Here is a 22,408-nt window from a genome sequence, read left to right on the forward strand (position 1 = left end):
GGCATAGGATCTTTGCTGGACCTTATCCTCGTACCCTCGGAGAGGAATCACGACTTTACATTACCTAAACGTAACCTTCTTAGGAAACAAGAAGAGTATGATTCTTATGCACTCTCGATTTCTAACCCCCCAAATCTCCGACTGCAAGAATTTGTTGTTTCCAAAACATTTGCGGATCTGGTTCCTTGGGTGAATCTCTGCAAAAGAACTGAGCAGACCCACCCTGGTCCGGACTCTCCCTGCACCCATCAAACCGTTGGATCTTTGGTATGAAACGAAAGCTTGACAGCTAAAGATATAGCCCAGGAATTGTTTCTCAAATATTAGCTAAGCATTATAAATCATAGTTGAAGCTTAAAATTAAGTAATTAAGTTTATTTGGATGCAGTTACAAATGGCTCATTGAAAGAGTAATTTACAAGGACTAGAAATTGGCCCATATACGACCATTTTTAGCTGTTGCAAATGGAGATTCAGCCCATTTGCCACCGTTAAAATGGCTTTTGCCATGTACCAACCCTCAGTAACCTATTTCTGACTTGGTAAATAGGGTTTGCTAGTTGCTATTAGGAAGGAGCGTGCCAAGGGTGTCCTTTCTTAACAGCGGGTCACAGGGGTATGTGCACTTGTTTTGTGACCGCAACATTTTTCATTTTACTGCCTACTTCAAGTAGGTAGTTAGCCAGTTGCAAACAGTAAGGGGGGCCCTTCTCCTTAGTGAATGGTAGCACATTTTTCTTCTTAAGAGCAGGCAGTGGCCCCACAGACCACTGCCTACTCTAAAATGAAAAGTACACCTTTTGTTTTGCTTTTTTAAGTACATCCTTTTTCTTTTTGGGCTGTCTTTGAATATAAAGAATATTGCTTTAATTAAAAAGCAACCACACTCATGGTGGTTGGCTGACACTAGAAGCCCACCATCCCTGTGATCACAGGCCATGCCCAATGGGTCACACATTGCAACCTACCTCATGAAAATGAATGAGGTAGGTCATTTGCAATCCCATTGCTAGATGTTTCTGATACACAGTACTTTTTAATGAGCAACTTGCAAATTGTGATTTGAGAGTCACAACATGAATTGGTTTTACTTGTGGCACTTAGTGTATTATTTTTTTAACAACAACCATTGTACGTGGTTAGTAAACTTGATTATATTAGCAACGTCATCAGCATGTGGTCAACCCTACACACACGGCAACTGGTATTTAGACTGTGGTGGAAAATGTGCTTACCCATGAGGTCAGCAAAGGCTATACTCTCTGCTCCTCTGATAAAGTGCTGCCACTTGCTTTTAGAGACCCCGCATTCCTGGTGGGGACCTCTAAGCCTTCAGAGCATCCACTGCAGTGGTGTTTGCTTTGAAGGCATAAGAACTTGCAAGATATAAACTTTTGTGTTTTATATTATAGTTCATGAAAAACAGTAAAGTAAATGGTCCTGGAATTTGAGGAATTTTGTCCTTGAGTGTGGGCATCATTTGACAATTTCCGTGCCATGGGTCGCCAAGCCTGACACGGTAGGCCTGGGCTGGGAAAAATTGTGACCTTCATTCTGCCCAATACAGTCCAGGCATTTGCTACTGTAAGCTGGCGGTCAAGTGGAAGACAAGCTATCAGGTTAAAGGTCTCTGCCACTTGAGAACATTTAGGCTCTACCGGTAGAAAACTCACATTGTTTGACCTCTTTCTATGAGCCTCATTTACCATAGATTGACCCACTGCAGCACAGCAAGCCTTCCTGCTGTTTGACCTCTTTCTATGATCCTCATTTACCATAGATTGACACACTGCAGCACAGCAAGCCTTCCTGCTGCACTGCCGTGCGTCAAAAGAAAAGGGTGAGAATGCGCAATATCTACAAGATGTGGTGCATTCCTGTCCTTCTCCCCTGCACTGGTGCACAATGGGATGGCATGCATCAATCCAGGCACCCTCATAGATACTGCACATTCCTACCCCTTTATTTTGATGCACAGTAGCGCAGCAGGGAGGCTTGCTGGGCCGCAGTGCATCAAAATATTATATAGTAAATGAGGCCCATAGAAAGAGCAAAAATGAGGAGAAATTAAAGTATTACTACTCATTGCACCACATTAAGTCCTCCTTTTGAAAGGCACATTTTTAGTGCTGCCTCAGATTTACAGATCCATGTACATCTGGGGCAGAGTCAAAAAGCCCTGGGTATTCTGGGAAAGCCCACAGCAGCACCCATTGCATGTCCCTTTGCTGCAGAAAAGCTGTGTTGCAGAGGGTAGAGTAGCAAGTCACTGTTAAGCCACGCAAAATGGCTCAACGCAGCCTTCTAAATATGGGCTTGCACTGACCCCGCTGGAGCATGAAAAAAGTGACATTCCCATGGCGCTAGGGGCTTGTAAATATGTACCTGAGAGGTAAGTGGGGCAACTGAACCATGATAGATTGTGGTTCACCTGCTGATACAAACTCAAAATGAGGCAACAATGACTTCTCTGTTGATTATTCTTATTCTTGCACATCCATCTGGTTCTCACCTTTTTTCCAAGTCTGTTCCCAATTCAGACAGGAGCCATTACCTGCTTAAAGTCGGGGTGCCAATGAATGGCTCTGTCATCAATGATGAGTTGTTCCTCTCCAGAAGGGCTTCGATGGAAGCTTCCCACTTTGATTCTTGTATAATTAGCCCTACCAAGGTAATGCCAGTTAAAAATGTGAAAGTGCGTGGGCGGGTCCCCAAGATCATCGAAGTAGATTTCATCACCAGAGGAAGTTTTAAAATGAAGATCCCTCATGAAATGATGTAACTGGAAGAAGAGAAATGGAAAGAGGACACAGTGAATAAATAACCACACATTGCAATAATATCTACAGCAGAATGAATAGGGTCCTGACTAAGCTGCTACTTTCATTGTTGCACTGGAGGTTGTGATTAAAGCCTTTTTAGTGGCTCACAGGTCATAAAGGTTCCAAATCAATGCACTACATGGTAAGTGCATTGTCCAGTTTAGTTATGTGGACAGAGCATGCAGGGAAAGAGCTGCTGCACTGGGTTTGAGGCAATGAATGTGCTATTGAAACAAGATGGACATCAGTGGTAGAGACCACACCGCCCCTGTTGAAGAGCGTTGGATGCTGGCACTGGGCCAACAGGTCAGATTGAAGTGAGAGGTGTCACAGGAGGTGGTCATGACGGCAAGTCAAGTCAAGTCAAGTCAAAAGATTTATATAGCGCGCTACATACCCATAGGGTCTCAAGGCGCTTGGGGAGGGGTGGGGGATTATTTGTCGAATATCCAAGTTTTAAGTTGCTTTCTGAATGCTAGGTGGTTCTGAGTAAGGCGAAGGTGAGTAGGAAGAGAGTTCCAAGTTTTAGCTTCAAAGTAGGAGAAGGATCTGCCTCCCATGGTGGTTTTGTTGATGCGAGGTACAGTGGCAAGAGCTTGGTTGGAGGAACGTAGCTGACGGGAGGTGGTGTAAAAGGACAGTCGTGTGTTGAGGCATTCAGGTCCAAGTTCGTAAAGTGCTTTATGTGCGTGGGTTAGGAGGCGGAAAGTAATCCTCTTATTTACGGGGAGCCAGTGGAGGTTTTTCAGGTGACCAGAGATGTGTTCTTTACGCGGGATGTCTAGTATGAGCCTGGCAGAAGCGTTCTGGATGCGTTGGAGTTTTTCTGGAGTTTTGCGGTGGTACCGGCTTAGAGGGTGTTTCCGTAGTCCAGGCGGCTAGTGACCAGTGCGTGGGTGACCGTTTTATGAGTTTCGGTGGGGATCCAGCGAAATGTTTTTTTGAGCATGCGAAGAATGTTGAAACAAGATGATGAAACGGCGTTGACTTGTCTGGTCATCGAGAGTGAGGAGTCCAGGATGACGCCCAGGTTCCGTGCGTGGTCTGTCTGGATGGGTGCCTTTCCAAGGGCTTCTGGCCACCAAGAGTCGTCCCAGGCGGAGGGGGAGGTGCCTAAGATGAGGACTTCTGTTTTGTCGGAGTTCAGTTTCAGACGGCTGTGCTTCATCCACTCGGCCACTTCTTTCAATCCTTCGTGTAAGTTGGTTTTGGCGGTGTTAGGGTCTTTGGTGAGTGAGAGGATCAGTTGAGTGTCGTCAGCGTAGGAGATGATGTTGAGGTTGTGTTGGCGAGCGATGGTCGCGAGGGGGCTCATGTATACATTGAAGAGGGTGGGGCTGAGAGAAGATCCTTGTGGCACGCCACAAATGACTTCAGTGGCTTCTGACTTGAATGGTGGGAGGCGGACTCTCTGGGTTCTTCCGGTGAGGAACTAAGTGATCCATTCCAGTGCTTTTCCTTGGATTCCGACGTTTCTGAGGCGCTGTAGAAGGGTGCTATGACAGACTGTGTCGAAGGCAGCGGAGAGGTCGAGGAGGATGAGGGCGACTGTGTCTCCGTTGTCCAGTAGAGTTCGAATGTCGTCAGTTGCAGCAATGAGTGCGGTCTCAGTGCTGTGTTTGGCTCGGAAGCCGGACTGTAAGGAGTCAAGGGATTTGTTGGTTTCGAGGAAGGCGGCGAGTTGGTTGTTGACAGCTTTCTCGATGACTTTGGCCGGGAATGGAAGAAGCGAGATGGGGCGGTAGTTTTTGAGTTCGGTGGGGTCAGCTGTGGGTTTTTTCAGAAGGGCGCTGAGTTCTGCTTGTTTCCAGCTTTCCGGGAAGGTGGCGGAGTTGAGGGAGCAGTTGATGACATCTCGGAGGTGTGGTGCTATGATGGAGTCTGCTTTGTTGAAGATGTGATGAGGGCATGGGTCAGTTGGGGATCCTGAGTGGATGGAGTTCATCAGGCGGATGGTGTCTTCGGTGGAGATTGGGATCCAGTCGTTGAGGGTGTTCAGGGGGGGTGAAGGTCCTGCAGAAGGTTGGGTGGGTTGGTCTCAGGGTCGGTTGTCGAAGCTGTTGTGGATGTCTGCGATTTTGTTGTGGAAGAAGGAAGCTAGGGAGTCGCATAGGGCTTGGGAAGGGGTGATGTCGTTGGAGTTGGCTGATGGGTTGGTGAATTCTTTGACGATGTTGAATAGTTCCTTGCTGTTGTGGGCGTTGTTGTCTAGTCGGTCTTTGAATGCGGCTTTCTTGGCAGATCGGATTAGTTGGTGGTGTATGCGGGTGGCGTTTTTGAAGGCGTCCCTGGTGCTGGTGTTTGGGTCTTTTTTCCAGGCCTTCTCGAGGGAGCGACAGAGTTTCTTCGATTTCTTAAGATCATCGTTGAACCAGGAGGCGTTTTTGCTGCCTGGTTTGCTTTGACGTTTTTTCAACGGGGCTAGGATGTCGGCGCTGTTGGATATCCATTGGGTGAGGTTAGTGGCTGCTTGGTCGGGGTTTGAGGAGTGGACAGGAGGGTTTTGAAGAAGCGATGAGGAGATCTGGTTGATGGTGATTTTGTTCCAGTTTCTTCGCATGGTGGGTTGAGGATGGTTGTAGATTGTGGACTCGTTGTATGTGAAGTGAACGCAGCTGTGGTCCGTCCAGTGAAGAGCTGTGGTGTGACTGAAGGAGACATGTTTGCTGGAAGTGAAGATAGGGTCTAGTGTGTGGCCAGCAATGTGGGTGGGGGTAGTGACTAGTTGTTTGAGACCGAGGTTGGCAAAATTGTCCAGAAGGGTGGTGGTGCTGCCGTCGTTGCTCTTTTCCAGGTGGAAATTGAGGTCTCCCAATAGGATGTAATCCTCGGAGGGGAGGGCGTGTGGGGTGATAAAGTCAGTGATGTTGTCACTGAATTGCGCACGAGGTCCTGGACGCCGGTTTTCACCTGTACCTTCTTCTAATTATGACAGATCTTTGAAACAAATATACCTTTACATCCACTAGACCTTCCTGCTTGTGGGGGTATATATGACTTGTAGGTTCACCGAGAACCCGACGAACCCAAAGCCAATAACTGAGCAGCGTCTTGCAATGGTTTATTATTGTGCCGGGTATATACCAATTCATTTGGGAAAATATATGCAGTGAAAAATTGGGATGAAAGACACATATGTATTTCTGAAATTGGAACAAAATACAGAGTTTATAAGCAGTAGCTATATGCACATTTCTGAAATTGTAAGTACCCATAGTAGCATGATAATAAATGACTTCTTTTTTGCACATTGTCTTTCATTTGAAAGGCAGTAATGCATCAAAAGTCAATAGGTAATAACAGTTGCTTTACAATTCTGTGTTACCCTAAGTCTCCTAATAAAAGTGGTACCTCACTTGTGTGGGTAGGACTAGTACCCCCGCGAACGGAATCAGCTCAAAACCCAACGTGGACACACTTCATTTTTACAGTGAAAACTGAGCCTTTTTTTTTGCAAAGTGCCTAGCTGTAGATTTTGAACCCTAGCTCTGCTGGCACCTATACATTTTTGAAAATTAGACACCCAGGGGAATACAGGATGGGGTGACTTGTCTGGCTCTCACCAAGGTATGTTACCCAGAATTCCTTGCAAACCTCAAACTTTGTAAATAAAAAAACACATTTCCGTCACATTGTGTTGAAACAACTAGCAGATTCTAAATACACATTTATTTAATTCTCTTTCGTTACATATTCATTTAATCTATGAATTCATATGACAAAAAGCACTGTCAAGTTTCCTGCAATCATTATCAAAACCTAACATAAGCCTACATTACACAAATTCTATGTTTTGTTCCTGTAGTGTTAGGTGTGGTGAATGCATGAGGACCTGAATGATGGGATGTTTGAGTAGTTAGATTACTAATATGTATATGTGTACAAAAACTTTGATAGAAAAACAGACATTTGAGGTGAGCAGATCTAGAGTGTCGCTGGTGTTGAGAGTGCTCTAATAGGTGCTGCTTTCCACCTAAACTTGAGAACTACCCAGAGTTCTCTCCTTTTTTGCATAATTTATGCGTCACTCTATGCCTGAAAGGGTTTTGTTTTGACTTAATACTGGGTGCTCCCTTGTGTCTGGACAAAGCTATACCTCTCTGAAGAGCTCTAATTAGAGCGAAACACTGTGTCAGGGGTTGCTTTTACTCATTTCAGGTTGGCTTGAGTTGGTATTTCACTAATTCAAAGCTGTAATATTGTGCCTGGAGTGATAAATGGCTTTTGTAATTTTACAGCTCAGCAAGGACAGCACTGTACTAGTCCTATGCTTAAAGACTTTGCTGTATAAATTGCAAAAGACTTTGTCATTTTCTATCTCGGCGTGGATAGCACTGTGCTAATCCTATGCTTAAAAACTTTGATAGAAAAACAGACATTTGAGGTGAGCAGATCTAGAGTGTCGCTGGTGTTGAGAGTGCTCTAATAGGGGCTGCTTTCCACCTAAACTTGAGAACTACCCAGAGTTCTCTCCTTCTTCTTTGCATAATTTATGCGTCACTCTATGCCTGAAAGGGTTTTGTTTTGACTTAATACTGGGTGCTCCCTTGTGTCTGGACAAAGCTATACCTCTCTGAAGAGCTCTAATTAGAGCGAAACACTGTGTCAGGGGTTGCTTTTACTCATTTCAGGTTGGCTTGAGTTGGTATTTCACTAATTCAAAGCTGTAATATTGTGCCTGAAGTGATAAATGGCTTTTGTAATTTTACAGCTCGGCAAGGACAGCATTGTACTAGTCCTATGCTTAAAGACTTTGCTGTATAAATTGCAAAAGACTTTTTCTATCTCGGCGTGGATAGCACTGTGCTAATCCTATGCTTAAAAACTTTGATAGAAAAACAGACATTTGAGGTGAGCAGATCTAGAGTGTCTCTGGTGTTGAGAGTGCTCTAATAGGGGCTGCTTTCCACCTAAACTTCAGAACTACCCAGAGTTCTCTCCTCCTTTTTTGCATGGTTACAAAGGTATGTATACAACAATGATAATGAATAATATGTGTTTTTAAAACCTTGGTAATTATAATTGAAATATTTGTATGATATTCACCCTGCACTTGTGTTATTGTGAGCCCTTGATATCATACAAAATATAGTGGAAGTATGTCTTTTTAAAAACTATTTTGAGTTGTCTTTGATTCCTTCACATTCATCCAAGGTACCCTACCACATTGTCATGGCCGGGTTTTCTGATTAGATGGGATCAGCCCCTAGGGGCCCCTCCAACCCAGCCAGAACGTAACCACATCCCTCCTCAGGACCATCTATCCAGGAACCTAGGTACCTACCTGAGGATGGGGAACTCGCAATATACAAGCTCATATTATTAGAAACACCACTAAATCTATAGGGATACTAAGAATACTCAATGATGACTAAGGATATCCATGCCCTACCTTATAGTCTCGCGGCCACTCAGACCCAGACTAATCTACCCCAGGGCAGATATGACACACAATCCGGTGCGTCTACACATGGGCCTGCAGAACCCAATGCTCTCTTTTCCAAACGGTTTACAATCCGGCAAACCTACACGCCAGTCATTCCCCCTGGCGCTCTCACTTACACAAGCCACAATCCTGTGGGTATCCGCGCTGGTAATCCACCCCAACGCTCTCACTAACGCCGCATATCAACGACGACCACATTCCTATGAACACCTTCAGTTATATGTTGGGAAGTCTCTCTCTCCCTATTCACTAAGGGCTTGCTACTACAATATTAGGAGTTAGCCAATTAATATAATGTACCTCTTATTCTTGGCATCATAGGTCCACTCGCTCCCTATTTATGTGATCACCACCTACCTGACTGGGGTTACTCATCCATTCATATAAGCCCTAACCACCTAGGAGATACATTTACCTGGATTGAACAAGAATACAAGGCACATGGCAGTTCACTAATAAACTGGGGGGTTTCTTTAATCACAACAATATAGATACATACACAGATCTGTATTATAATTAACACATGTAACTGACAAAGACTATAGATAGAACACACCGCTGCAAGGAAAAGGATTAGCAATACAAAAGCCTAGGGAATAAAGATAAGATTAAGATGTAAGTGTGAAGTAAACTAATATGACAGGAGCGCTTTCACCTGATTAGTGTGAAGTCTTGTTCTAGCTGTCATCTGGGCTCCTCTCGTGTCTGTGTCTTGGCTCATCTCAGACTCTCTCTCTCTCCTGCACTCTTGGATACACCTCTGCGCTGATCACTTGGCACTGGACTTCTCTTCCCCACGGACTCTCTCTCCACATTCCAACTTCAATCTAATAGTTTCGGCCGTTCTGATACTGTTCATTTCACTAGCTTGTTCACTCTGTTTCAAGGTTTCTGTACCAATGTCCAATTAACTCCAGCTGCTCCCACAGGTTAATCCACGATCTCTACTTCAGTCTCTTCTAAAAAGGCATTACTTCAGACTCCAGCTATTCACACCTCCTCCTGATAAGTAACTGCTTCTGACTGCTTCCTTCAGTTCCAGCTCACTGACTGTCTGTTTGTCTTCTCTCTGTTCCAAGCATGTCCTGTCTCTTCTCCTCTTGCAATTCCACTTCTTTAACTCTACCAACACTCTCTGCTCCTTCAATTTTAACTCAGCTCTCTCCAGCTTGAACCCTCTCTCTCTCTCCTACTCAAACAGCTCCTCACTCTTCTACCACTCCAGCTTGACTCCTCTCCGCTCTGCCAACTCCACTCGACTGCTTGGCTCCGCCACCTCCACTCGACTGCTTACCACTCCTCCACCTCAACACGACTGACTGACTCTGCCTCTGCACTTCACTGATATAGAATGCTGTTTCCTCATGGAAAGTTCCAGCCATCAGCCTGACGCCCACCAGATCTCTGCATCACCTCGCATCAAGGACACACACCCAGCCGGCCGGCCTTTTGTTGTGTCTTCCACACAGAGAATAATACAGCCTACCGATAAGGGCTGGCCCAGACCGGTTCTCTCCAAGTGAAAAACAGCTTTAACTATAAACTTTACCTTTACCCTGAAAAGCCTCTCAGCTCCATCAAGATGGAGTCCCTCTAGTTCTAGGCCTGTAGGCCTGAAAGGGATGAAATACCCCTTAGCTCTGTCAGAATACCTACATAAACCATACCAATGTGTCAAGCATGTCAAAGCCAATAGGCAATAGACAGGTTAGAGTCAAGAATAAGGGATCTATCATCATATTAAGCAGCTATCCTCTTCTAGGTCTGGAAGAAAGGGCTTAAAAGGGCCAACACAAGCTAAGAATACCTATCCTAGATGTGAGCAAGATTAAGATCTATATCACTGCTAAATAGAGCCAAAAACCCTGCCATTACACACATACAATAGAAAATGTCAGACTGGGTCACCTCAGTAATGAGGAGGTAACATGGCCAGCCCTAGCCAGCTATAGACCATATCCGCAAATAGGAGTTTTCACAGCAGCAGAAATTTGTACACTTTATACAACTATTATTACACTATACAGACAACTAATATAATTTGTTATGCGAGACATAATATCAGCCCCAGCAAGGGCTGGTCAATCTGCACAACCACAATTGTAGATGCCCACAATTAGTCCAGTGACTGTTAATGCAGTTATAGGTAACGTTTCCCTTAGACCGGAGCAGATTCCGTTCTGGATGCACAAAAGAAATCAGCTTGAAGCAGTGTTTCCCCATCCAGGACCCCAAGATAAACATAGAGGGCCATATTATCAAGAAAGGGCGATACAATATCGCCGCTTTTATCAGCAGGAAACTGACGCTAAAGCGGCGATAATGGGCTTGATAATATGCCCTTGTGAATTCGCATAGAAGCCCAAGTTAACAACAGAACCTGGGCTTCTATGGGAATTCACAAGGGCATAATATCAAGCCCATCATCGCCGCTTTAGCGGCAGTTTCCTGCCGATAAAAGCGGCTATAATGTTTCACCCTTTCTTAATAATATGGCCCAGAATTCTCACAACATGCCTTCCTTTGGAGATGGTTCTCCCGGTACAAAACTGTGCCACGTGGGGCACAGTAATTGCGGCTATGTATACAACATCAATAGCTGTTGCCCATGCCCTGGATCAGGGAATGATACTGATCAGCAATTATGCTACAGTCTCTTTCGACAAATCTAAACAAACTAACCCACTCTAAATCAATATTTCATAATACAAAATCTGCTCTTCTGAAGTTTGACAGAATCCTAGAAAACAGCATACGGGGCTCATAATGGGAATCCTTATGGAACAACCGTAACATATTGTACAAGAGTAAACCTCTACACAATGCGACATGGATCAAAAAAGACATACTGTTCCCATACCAACTGTTTGTGGGGTCATATCCTATTCCATTCAGTGACCTGCAAAACAAATACGATCTTGAACCAATAGAATTTTACAACTTTCTAAACGTAAAAACAGCACTGTCCAAAACCAAACACTCCCTGACACCACCCTCCCTCCCAACATACCTTGCCAGATTAAACAGACTGGGCCATCAGGTTTCCCTCCTCTATAGACTCAGTCATCCCCAACAATCTAGCCTCACTGTCCCAATCACACAATTCTGGAATAATCTCTTGTCTAGTCCAATCACAGAAACAGATTGGACCAGTACATGGGTATCTTGCACAAGACACAAAATCAGCCCTACACTATCCCAGACAAAATACTGGCTCCTTCATAAGGCCTTCTGGACTCCGGCGCGAATATTTGCACACAACATCAGCCCAGACGCCTTTTGCTGGAATTGCAAACGTGCAGAACGTGATTTATCACACATTATCCTAGAATGCGACTGTGTAAGACCTTTTTGGGAGAAGATATTCGAGTTTCTCTCAAAACTATTCCACATTACACCAGCTAAAGAGCTCCCTTACTTTGTTTTCGGATTCACCCAGGACCCTTCCCTTGACGCATACGATAAGGCGCTACTTGATCTCCTACTCACAGCGGCGGTTAAGACAGTCCTTAGTAACTGGAAAGATACCAGCAAAGCCAACTTCGCAGGGTGGCTGAATTGGATAATCAGCTTACGTGGTGCCGATAATGTAGTACTCCAACAGACACCGTGGCGCCCTCCCACGAGAAAACTGTGGTCAACTCTTGACAACTATTTCACGACACATAAGCCACCTTAAACTGGTCCCACACCGTCCTCGATCCATTAACACGTGTTTGCAGACTCCCATCATTGTATTATTTATCATGGTGTTTTTTGATGAGTAAAATGATGTTTGAGTAAAATGACTGTGACTAAAATGTTGTTGAGTATAAGATATATGCTCTACTACTTTCGACAAGATATCAGCTATGTACTTTTGTATCGACATTTTCTTTTTGATGTAAAGTAGCGTACTGTAATATTCGCCCGTGAAATTCTGACTCTGATTATGCTACTTGATCTACTCATTGTATGTTTATGCTGAAACAACCAATAAAACTTCTTTGAAATGAAAAAGTTATGCTACAGTCTCCCAAATTATTTCTAGTATCATTAAAGAGGAATCAGCAGCATTTGGTGGTATAGAAATGTCTCACCCAGATACCATTAGAAAATCAGGAGTAAGAACTGCCAAAAATTATTATTGCTCAAACATCTAGAGGTTGAGATCCTTTGAGAGTCAGGCCTAACAAACTACAAATTAAGTGTAATTCTGAAAAGGATAACCCCAAAACAGGTATCACAGTCTTTAAAAGAATGCTGGGATAATAAGAAAAATAAAGACAAGATTAAATTACAAGGTGGATCTTCTGAGATGAGCTACAATTTGCATAACCATGAAACAATAAAGCAGCTTTAAATGTATAAGGCCACTGATACACATCCTTCTCATTGCATTCAGGATTCATCCAAAAAATGCTCGGAGAGAGGAGGTCGATCAGAGCGCAGATTGGAGGAGTACGTGAAACAGATGAAGGAATCACAATGCTCTTCTGACTTCATAATAAAAAGGAAAGAACAATTTCCACAGTAAAAACCTCAATTTGAAAAGAAGAAGGTGGCTGAGATAAAAGACATGCCACACATATTGAGGACTTTGCTTCAGAACAGAGTGGGCTCTGACTCTGCTAGACAGCACAACAGAAGTCACACTAATTTGCTAAAATCATCTAGAGTGCCTGGTGGCAAAAACAACTAGTGACTATATTCAGGTACAAACACCGGACCAGAGACTAAGGGGCTCATTACGATGGTGGAAGGACTGCCACCGCCAGCCATGTGAATTTGCCCCCGCCACATTACGATGGCGGAAGGACCGCCACTGTCTGCCATGCGGTAGCAGTCCTTCCGCCATTGGACCGTGAATTTCCCCCGCCACATTACGATGGCGGGGCATCTAGACTGTGACCATGGCAGATGGAAAGACCGTCCACCACGGAACCACTACAGGTAATCAGACCGAATGCCTGGCGGAGCGGTCTGCAGGCATAACATGGTGGCGGTGCCTAGCAGGCACGTCCACCATATTATGATGCAGGCTGTGAGCCAGCCTTTCCATGGCGGCGACACTGTCATGAAAAGGCTGGTGGAGATCCTGTTTGACGGCCCATTGCAGGCCCCCAATGGGGGGTGTATGTGCATAGGTACCCCCTATATTTGAGTACACTAAGTGGAAGGCACCGTGTGGTGCCTGCCACATAGTGCACTGTAATGCTCAACATGCATTTTCAACATTGCGGTGGGTGCTGCTGTCATTGGAGAGTGACACAGGTACGCTGGGGAGGAATAGGTTGTTGCAATACTTTTCTCAGTGATTGCAATAGTAAGGCTAAGGCGATCCCTATTTTAATGGAGCAACTGTGCCTAATCGACATATGGAGAGATAGGTTCTGTACACAACATTTACACCCGCATTGAGTTTTAGTAAGTGTTCAAAACATTAGCTCGCAGATTAATTAAATGTGATCATCTTCCGAGGACCTGCTATGACCACTCACCAATAATTTTAGATTTAGCACTTCCTCCTGGAAAATTTGAGCTATTAGCCTCGTGCTTCCCACCCTTATTGATCAAATTAACAATTCCTAGGCAACTTAGGGGTCCTGTAGGGATATCAGGTAAAAACCACATTGATAAAAAAACACAAATATTGTGTGCAGTGAAGCAGTGTACAGGAAGGATAAAATAATGTAACAGGTTCATATAAATCTGATTTATTTAAAGTGTATTACAAAGAATATTTTTAATTAAAAAACATATACATAGTAAATCAATAAAACAGTTAATACATGGAATTTCAACATATATACTCCATCACATTAAAATCAATTTGCATGGATAAAATTATACATTTATAAAGCACAACAACCAAGTGGGTGAATGCAGAATCTCTACGCGCGTTTCGGCGTCACACACGCCTTCTTCGGGAGACCACTTGAGATTTCTAAGAAAAGGGATAATATATATGAACACATATATCTTACACCTGTACACTGCGATGATTCGCATTTACTCAATGGAAAAGTCAGAGACTGGAATGGAGAAGCTGGTTCGTGCCAAAAGAGAAGAAAATCCAAATCACCAAACCCGAAAGTGCAAGGATGCAAAATGCATTTGACATGAACATGAAAGATTTGTCTATGATAGACCGAGGCTCTAGAATAGTGATGAGTGAAGGAAAAATGAAGTAATAGCTCTAGATAGAGGTGATGAACTGCAGAGTGATGTGCAGTACCGCAACCAGTGATGGTGACATGGTGGTGATGGGGCCCTTACCTAGAATTTCATAAAGACATATGCAGGGTGTTGGACTTGGCCTTTTCCCCCCAAATTTTTCGCCTTTGACCCCCTTGTCTAGGATGTCTCCCCCATGGGATTAAACCTGTATAGGCCATGAGTGGTGTGAGACACCTTGTTGAAAATGTAAAGACATGTAATAGTGTGAGCACTTGTGAATTTCCCCATTTTAGAACTGCACCTGACTGAAATGTATTGTATTTCAAATGGATGCCATGGCCATGGGTTTCGCCACTGGACTGCCATAGGTCAGCGGTCTAGATAATATTACCCAGGTCCCCCTAGCTTTTGGAGGGAAAGCCTGGCACCCAGGGTGCTCACCCCCTCCCCTTGAGCCAGTTTAGGCCAGCTTTGCCAACATTCTAGAAGGCTCTGGCACTGCCTGGGAGGAGGGTATAAGTAAGGGGGAAGTGCCACCAGAGAGTCAGTCAGCGCTGGGACAAGGAAGAGAGGGGACCTGCTGTGAGGTGCTACCGCCACACGGGCCTGTGAGCTGGGCCCTGCACCCCTAGAACCCCCCCTCTGCTGCCCCATGGACCCCTGACAAGGGAGAACCCCTATCCAGGTCACTGACGCTGTTTGACCGGGTACCACGCCAGCGCTGTGTGAAGAAGCGCCCAGGAGGTGAGGAGTGTGCCCCTGAGGAACTGCTGTGGGACTGTCTGCCCCTTTGAAGCACCATGGGGAAGATTGTGCCCACAAAAGAAATGCTGCTGGCTGAGGTGCTGTGAGGCCCTGTGAAAGCGCTGGGCCCTGGGACTGTTGTGGCCCCCTAGTGCTGTAAAGCCTGCCTGTCAAGAGCTATAACTGCGAAGCGCTGAGGAAGTGCTAGATTCCTGCCCCCTCTGCGTGTTCTGAGGAAGAAGCTGAGGTTGTGGGCAGAGGGAGGAGCAGTGCGCTGTGAATAGCGCCATTCTCCTGAGGAGAATCACGCTGGAGGAGCCTACCCTCGTTTTGGCGCGCTGTCCGCCATATAATTAATTAATTAAGAAGGGAGCCTACCCCTTATTGCCGCCGATATCACCGCCGCAGCCCGAGGAGTGTTGGCGCTGCCTTGCGCTGGTTGTAAATAGGTGAAATCACCGCCGCGGCCCGGCGCTGCCGAGGGGACCCCCACTGCTGTGGGCATCGTCGCGGCGGCCCCCGGTACCAGGAGAGGGCCGCTGAAGTGAAGGAAGGGCCGCGCTCGGCCCTGAGGCCGCCGACTCCCGCATCACGTGACGGGGGCCAGGCCGCGTCATCGGCCCGCCCCCGCCAATGCCGCGCACGGATTGGCCTGCGCGGCCATGACCCTTGAAGGCCGCGCACGGATTGGCTGTCGGCCGGGAAGGCTGGGAGAAGCCGAATCGAGGCCCCGGGTCCCCGTGAGGTAGGAGGGGGACCCGGGTGAAGCGCCGGAGCGGGCCCCCCGTGGTCGAGGGGGAGCCCCGAAGCAAGAGCAATCGGGGAGGGTGCCCACCCCGCCGGTTAGTACCACCGCGCTGGAGGGAGGAGCCGACGCGAAGCCCTGGGTCCCCGTGAAGGAGGGGGACCTTGGTGAAGGGTTGGTGCGGGGCCCCCGTGACTGAGGGGGAGCCCCGATTACTAACGACCGGAGCGGGAGGCCACCCTGCCGGTCTGTGCCCCCACGCGAGGGGCCGGTGAGGTAGGCGGGGCCGGGGCACACTGTCGGTGCCAGCCCCGCCTCCCGACCTGAGGCGGCCGGAGAAGGGAGCCCCGAGTGTGCTGTGGGAGCCGGATGAGGTGGGAGGAAAGCCAGGCAGGCTTCCCCCCACGAGTGCCTAGACACCGTGTGTCTCCCCGGAGGCCTTCTTGAGGCCGTGTTGAAACCCCGGGCCCCTGTGAAGAAAGGAGGCCCGGGTGTGGCGAGTGTGGCCGCTCAGAGGCCGTTTTGAACCCCCGGGGCCCCGTGAGGAGGAGGGGCCCGGGCGACGCCGCAGTAAGAGGGGGCCTCGAGGCACATTGCCGGTGCCTGACCCCCTCTGCCTCAAGACTGCATAGGCCTGAGTGAGGCCTTGCGGGCCCCTCTTAGCTGAAGAGAGCCCCTGTTTGGGTCCAGAAGCCTCGCAGAGGCTATCTTAAAGTCCCGGGCCCCCGTGAGGACGGAGGGGCCCGGCTGTCGTCGTGAGAGAGACGGGGGCATCGAGGCACATTGTTGGTGCCTGCCCTTCTTCAGTGAAGCCCTGCACCTGCTGAGGACCCTAAGCGAGAGAGAGCCCAGGAGCAGCCGGTGAGTGGGGCCTGTCTTAAGTTGGTGAAGGGGGCGCAATGGGGTACATTGCCGGTGCCCGCCCCCTGGGACTGTGTTACCCTGTCAGGCGCCCCGTTTTGCGGAGGGCACCTGCGACTTGGGCTCCAGATTTGTTGAACTGCCCTAACTTTTCTGCAACTAACTGCCCTACCAGACAACTCAGGAGCAAGCCGGTTGCCCTTATTGCATATTCTGGGGGAGAGAGTCTTACCCCCCCTCATTGCAAATTTAGGTCCCTACTGTCTGGGTTGCCCTGAGATCCCCAGTTATTAAGGGAGCCTGAGGGAGGAAATGTCTAAGGGAGTCTAGAAGTAAAGAGGGTTGACTATTGGGTACACCCTGATGTTCGATACCCCTAGTTTGATGGTAGAGGGAGCCTAGTTGATTCCTTACAGGTGTTCCTGGTCTATGAGGAGGGCCCCTACCGGATATTAATGCTGGGCGATGTATGTTCTGCCCAATGTTGGTCAATAGGTTTGCCTGATGTGTTATTCCAGGCCTTGCTTATGTACCAGGTTAATGGGCCAGACGGGCTGATTTATTACAGGTGTTCCTGTTTATGATGTGCCGTGATGCCTTAATGTTTTTCCCTTACAGGGGTTGGGTTGGCGTCATTGTGCATGATGTATTTCTATGCTAATGTAGAATTTTCCAATTACAGCCTACCCTTAAGGATGAGAGTATGAGTTGGCCCCACCAGATTGGCCCCAGATCTAATGACATTTTGATCCCATCCTTTTTCTTCCTTACAGCATGGACTACTTCCTATGTAAATAATTCTCCCCATTATTCACTTGGCTCTGGCGCCATTTGGCGTCCTGTTGTGACACTACTGTTTTGCATTTTTTTGCCTAGCAGGTTGGAAACCCTACTAAACTACGTATCATTTTCCAACTCAAACTGGTGTCCTGCCTCTTTTGTGGTGTGCCTGGTGTGTTGACTGAGGGTACTGCGTGAGTGCTTTACATGTCCTCGAAGTTTGGCCTGCCCGCTTGGTTCCATGCTACCCCCTTGGAGATTTGGGTAACCCCCATTTCTTACACAGGGGAATTAATTGCAGATGTCAGGTCACTTAAAAACACGAATCTTCTGCCGACCTTGAATAGGTTGAAATAACAAGGATGTAGTCCAGTTTTGTTTACTCTCTTATATGCCGGCACAATATATTGCTAAGAGCCTCCAATGCCACGTTGTACAATCGCTCATCTAAATTGCGCAGTGCTCACGGGTCCCCTTGAAAGCTTAAATCTCTCACTTAAACCCCCCAGAGCTTTCGGCTCTCCCTGTCACATTTTCTTGTTTTATAATTTGAATTCTGAAAATCGCTACCCTTAATCCGCTAATTAAAACACACAACCAGCTTCTCCATTCCAGTCTCTGACTTTTCCATTGAGTAAATGTGAATCATCGCAGTGTACAGGTGTAAGATATATGTGTTCATATATATTATCCCTTTTCTTAGAAATCTCAAGTGGTCTCCCGAAGAAGGCGTGTGTAACGCCGAAACGCACGTAGAGATTCTGCATTCACCCACTTGGTTGTTGTGCTTTATAAATGTATAATGTTATCCATGCAAATTGATTTTAATGTGATGGAGTATATATGTTGAAATTCCATGTATTAACTGTTTTATTGATTGACTATGTATATGTTTTTTTAATAAAAAATATTCTTTGTAATACACTCTAAATAAATCAGATTTATATGAACCTGTTACATTATTTTATCCTTCCTGTACACTGCTTCACTGCACACAATATTTGTGTTTTTTTATCAATGTGGTTTTTTACCTGATATCCCTACAGGACCCCTAAGTTGCCTAGGAATTGTTATTTTGATCAATATTGTGCCCTGACCTAGGAACTTGTTACTAGTCTCAGGGTGTCCCTTTCTTATTTGTTCGCTTCCCACCATTATCCTTATTAGACCCCGTTTTAAGGCAGAACTTTATAATAACATAGGTACAGTCGACAAGTTTGCGACAGTTTGAGAGACATATAAAGTCTCTATCAGGGGGGTCACCTTTGCAAAGCATGTATGGGTTCCCAGGTCTTTGAGAGGTAGTCTCATGAAACTGGAAGTAGAAGTAGAAAAGTAGAAATTGCACAGTTAGAGAGGGAACATCAAGGTTACAGTGATCCCCAAACCCTCCATGACATTGAGACAAAGCTTAAGGAGAATTATGACATGGTGGACAGTGAAATTAAACACTTGGGTAATACTCAACTGCTTAGATGCATGGAAAAGGTGAAAGACCTGGAGCTACTCTGGCAGGGTCTAGTAGAGACGTTGGAACAATCACAGAAATTTTAGACAAATCTGGACAGTCCCTCTATGACAGTGAAAATATAGCAGATAGATTTTGCAGATACTATGCCGCTTTGTACAATTCATGAATTACTGCCAACTTTGAGGCTATACTTGATTACTTGGGCACATAATCATGTTATGACTCACCCCAGAACAAAGAGAGCACCTTATGACCCCCCGTGGAGCTTGCTGAGATCCTTGAGGTATTAAAGAACATGCGAGCTGCGGATGCCCCAGGAATAGATGGCCTCACTGCCTTTTTTTACAAGACATATCAGGAATTGCTCCAACTCCAATTATTTACATTATACAAGGAGATGGGTGATGCTAATGGTATGCCGTCTTCAAAGCAGGAAGCATTGATTCTCACTCTTTTTAACCATGTAAGCAATTTAATTCATATTCCTCCTATAAATCCCTGTTACTTTTAAATATTGACACCAAGATTTTTGCTAAAATCTTAGTAAATAGACTAGCTTCATTGGTCCCATTTATAGTCAGTCCCAAACAGGCTTCATGCCAGGCCATAGCATTAAGGTTAATCTTAGAACCCTCTTCTTTGCAATACAACGTGTTGACCCTGAGGTAAAGGCAGCTACCATTTTTTTAGATGCTAAAAAGGCGTTCAACTTCTTGCAAATATGGCATTAATCAGCAGTGTTAGCCAGCAGGTAGGCGGTAAAGGGGCCCCAAATGTCCCGCGGACGGGACGCGCTCGGCAGTCCCTCCGCATTACACGTGAGTTGATCTCGACAGTACGTTACATCTTGCAGCCAGTGTGCCAACTTAGGAGCTGGGCGGCCATCCCAGTGCAGCGAGACCCTGCGCTTCGCAAACTGTAGCGCCAGCGCCACACGTTTGCGGTTCACATTCCTAATATGCAGTACATGCCCCAACAAACAAACTTTCAAACTAAATTTGACTACATCACCCACCATGGTTGACAATGTTGCCGTGAATTCACCCCAAAAGTCTTCTACATTGGCACAGGTCCAGGCTAGATGCTGAAAATCTGCATTTTCAGCCCCACATCTTTTACAGCAAGGAGAATCTAGCAAACCGAATTTATACAATTGTATTGGGGTATAGTATACTTGATGGACATATTCATAGTGAATATATTTAAGATTACCATTTGCAGCAAATCGACCCGTGAAACGGCAACTCATTTCCCACTCTTCTTCGATTAGAAGTTGTGGCAGGATAGCATTCCATTTTGCTAGTGCGTTTTCTGCAATGAATGCCACTTCAAGGTGTGAGACTGTATACAAGCATGAAACCAGCGTTGTAGTGTTTTGTGCAGTGTATAGAGATTGCAGAGCTTCTAGTATTGGTGGTTTCCCTGGGAAACTAGAGTACAAAGTTTTTAGTGCTGTCCGCAATCTACTATAAATAAATGTCAGCATAACGACATTTTCCCTATTCCCCACAAAGTCATTGAGTTGCAGAAACTTGACCATTTGGGTAAACGTCACCCACAGTGTGTGCCCCAGCAGCATGCATCATTTTAAGTGATCCAGTCTCGCCAGTCACCGATATATCCATATGATGGACTAGAGGCATCGCCGGTGAATATAGTGGTAGTTTCTTAGCCCAACGTCTCAATTCTTGCCATGCCTGATATGTAAACTTCACCGTGTCAATTTTGTACTTTCAAGAACCGTAGTGTTATTCACTACCATTGCCTTAAGAGGTATGGGATGAGTGGCACCCGCCTCTACTGCATCATGCGGTGCTTACGGTGGAGCCTTTTGCCAATAATAGGCATAGTGCGCCAGGGCACAAAGATAGTATAGCTGCATATCAGGTACAGCAAAACCTCCCATTTCATACTGTATTGTGAGTGTCTCCCACTTTACCCTTGGCTTTTTGCCCCCTCATGCCAACGTAATTAACAGTGACCATAAAGTAGAAAAAAAAGTTGCGGGAGGCGTATAGGTATATTCACAAAAAATATAAAAACCGTGGTAGCACTACCATTTAGAGGATCGCCATCTGTCTGCAAAAGTAAGTGGCAGTTTGATCCATCTAGCTACTTGGTCTTCGAGTCGCGTAATTGCAGTACCGTAATTGGTGCTAACAACAACTTGAGAGTCCCTGTGAGCCCAGATACCCAAGTACTTGACTGGCTCAGTTGTCCATGCTATTGGACATTCCAGCTCAAATGGCGTAGTACTTTCCATCGAGGGTAATACTATCAATTTGTTCCAATTTATGGCAAGGACAGAATACCATTCAAACATTACATATTCACGAATCAACCTGTCTAGATGCGCTGCCGATTCTCGCATGTATAGGACCATGCCATCTGCATACATGGACACTGCTATGGCCGTTGTAAAAAACACAGTGCTGCATCGGCATGCTTTGCCGCAGAATATATAGGCCAGAGGCTCCATAACTAATGCAAAAACTAAAGACGACATTTGACACCTCTGTCTCGTGCCATGCCTAATGAATATCGTGCCCAAGGTCTGGCCATTAACCAGTATTCGGGCCACTGGGCTAGTGTACAATATTGTAATACAATTAGTATAAAAATAGGGAACCCCCATATGGTGCAGTACTGCAAACATATAAGTCCGAGTGATGGAAATAAATGTCTTTGCGGCTTCCAGCAGGACTGCCGCCACAGACATTTCAGGTTTCAGGAGGTTCAACACTGTGAATAGAGTCCTGATGTTGTGAGCAGTGGAGTGGGCCGGGATAAACCCTGACTGGGCAGGTAAAAATCATAACCGATATTTGTAGGTGTAGTCTAGTCGCTAGCACTTTTGTGAGGATCTTGACATCCGTGTTCATCAGTGATAAAGGTCTATTGGAGTCTCATTTGTCTGGGGCTTTCCCTGGTTTCAATAGTGTGATAATGAGAGAGTCGCACAGTGTATCCAGGAGATGCTGCTGTTCATGCACCTCATCAAACATGGCCTACAGATGAGGCACCAAGATATCCACATATTCTTTCTAGAACTCTGCCGGAAGCCCATCCGTGCCCATAGCTTTACCATTTGGCAGTGCTGCGATAGCATTCCTAATCTCACCCGCTGTCAACGGATGCATCAGGAAGTCCTGTTGCTCCTTCGACAACCACACCAGGGCAATGTCATCTAAGTATTGAGCAATGTCTTCCTCATTCACAGTATGCCTAGCCTCATACATATCTCTATAGTGTTGTGTAAATGTCCCAAGTATCTCCAGCGTATCACAATAAATATTCTCACCTTCTGCAATTGACTGGATCAGGCAGTGTTTGGTCCATTACTCTGTAATCCTGCTCGCCAATGCATGACCAGGACGCCC

The 22,408-nt window shown here is 46.0% G+C and overlaps 1 protein-coding gene across 1 annotated transcript in view; it reads right to left on the minus strand.

The window, feature by feature from the left end:
- LOC147689490 (vomeronasal type-2 receptor 26-like) overlaps window positions 1–2,770 on the minus strand; it is a 193,433-nt gene extending 190,663 nt beyond the window's left edge. The window contains exon 1 of the mRNA XM_086942253.1: window positions 2,543–2,770. Within this exon, the coding sequence (XP_086798379.1) occupies window positions 2,543–2,770 (228 nt within the window). The remainder of the gene's footprint in view (window positions 1–2,542) is intronic.
- Between the last annotated feature and the right edge of the window lie 19,638 nt (window positions 2,771–22,408).

This window comes from Lissotriton vulgaris, chromosome 10 (assembly GCF_964263255.1).
Source record: "Lissotriton vulgaris chromosome 10, aLisVul1.2, whole genome shotgun sequence".
In the NCBI taxonomy this organism is placed as follows: domain Eukaryota; kingdom Metazoa; phylum Chordata; class Amphibia; order Caudata; family Salamandridae; genus Lissotriton; species Lissotriton vulgaris.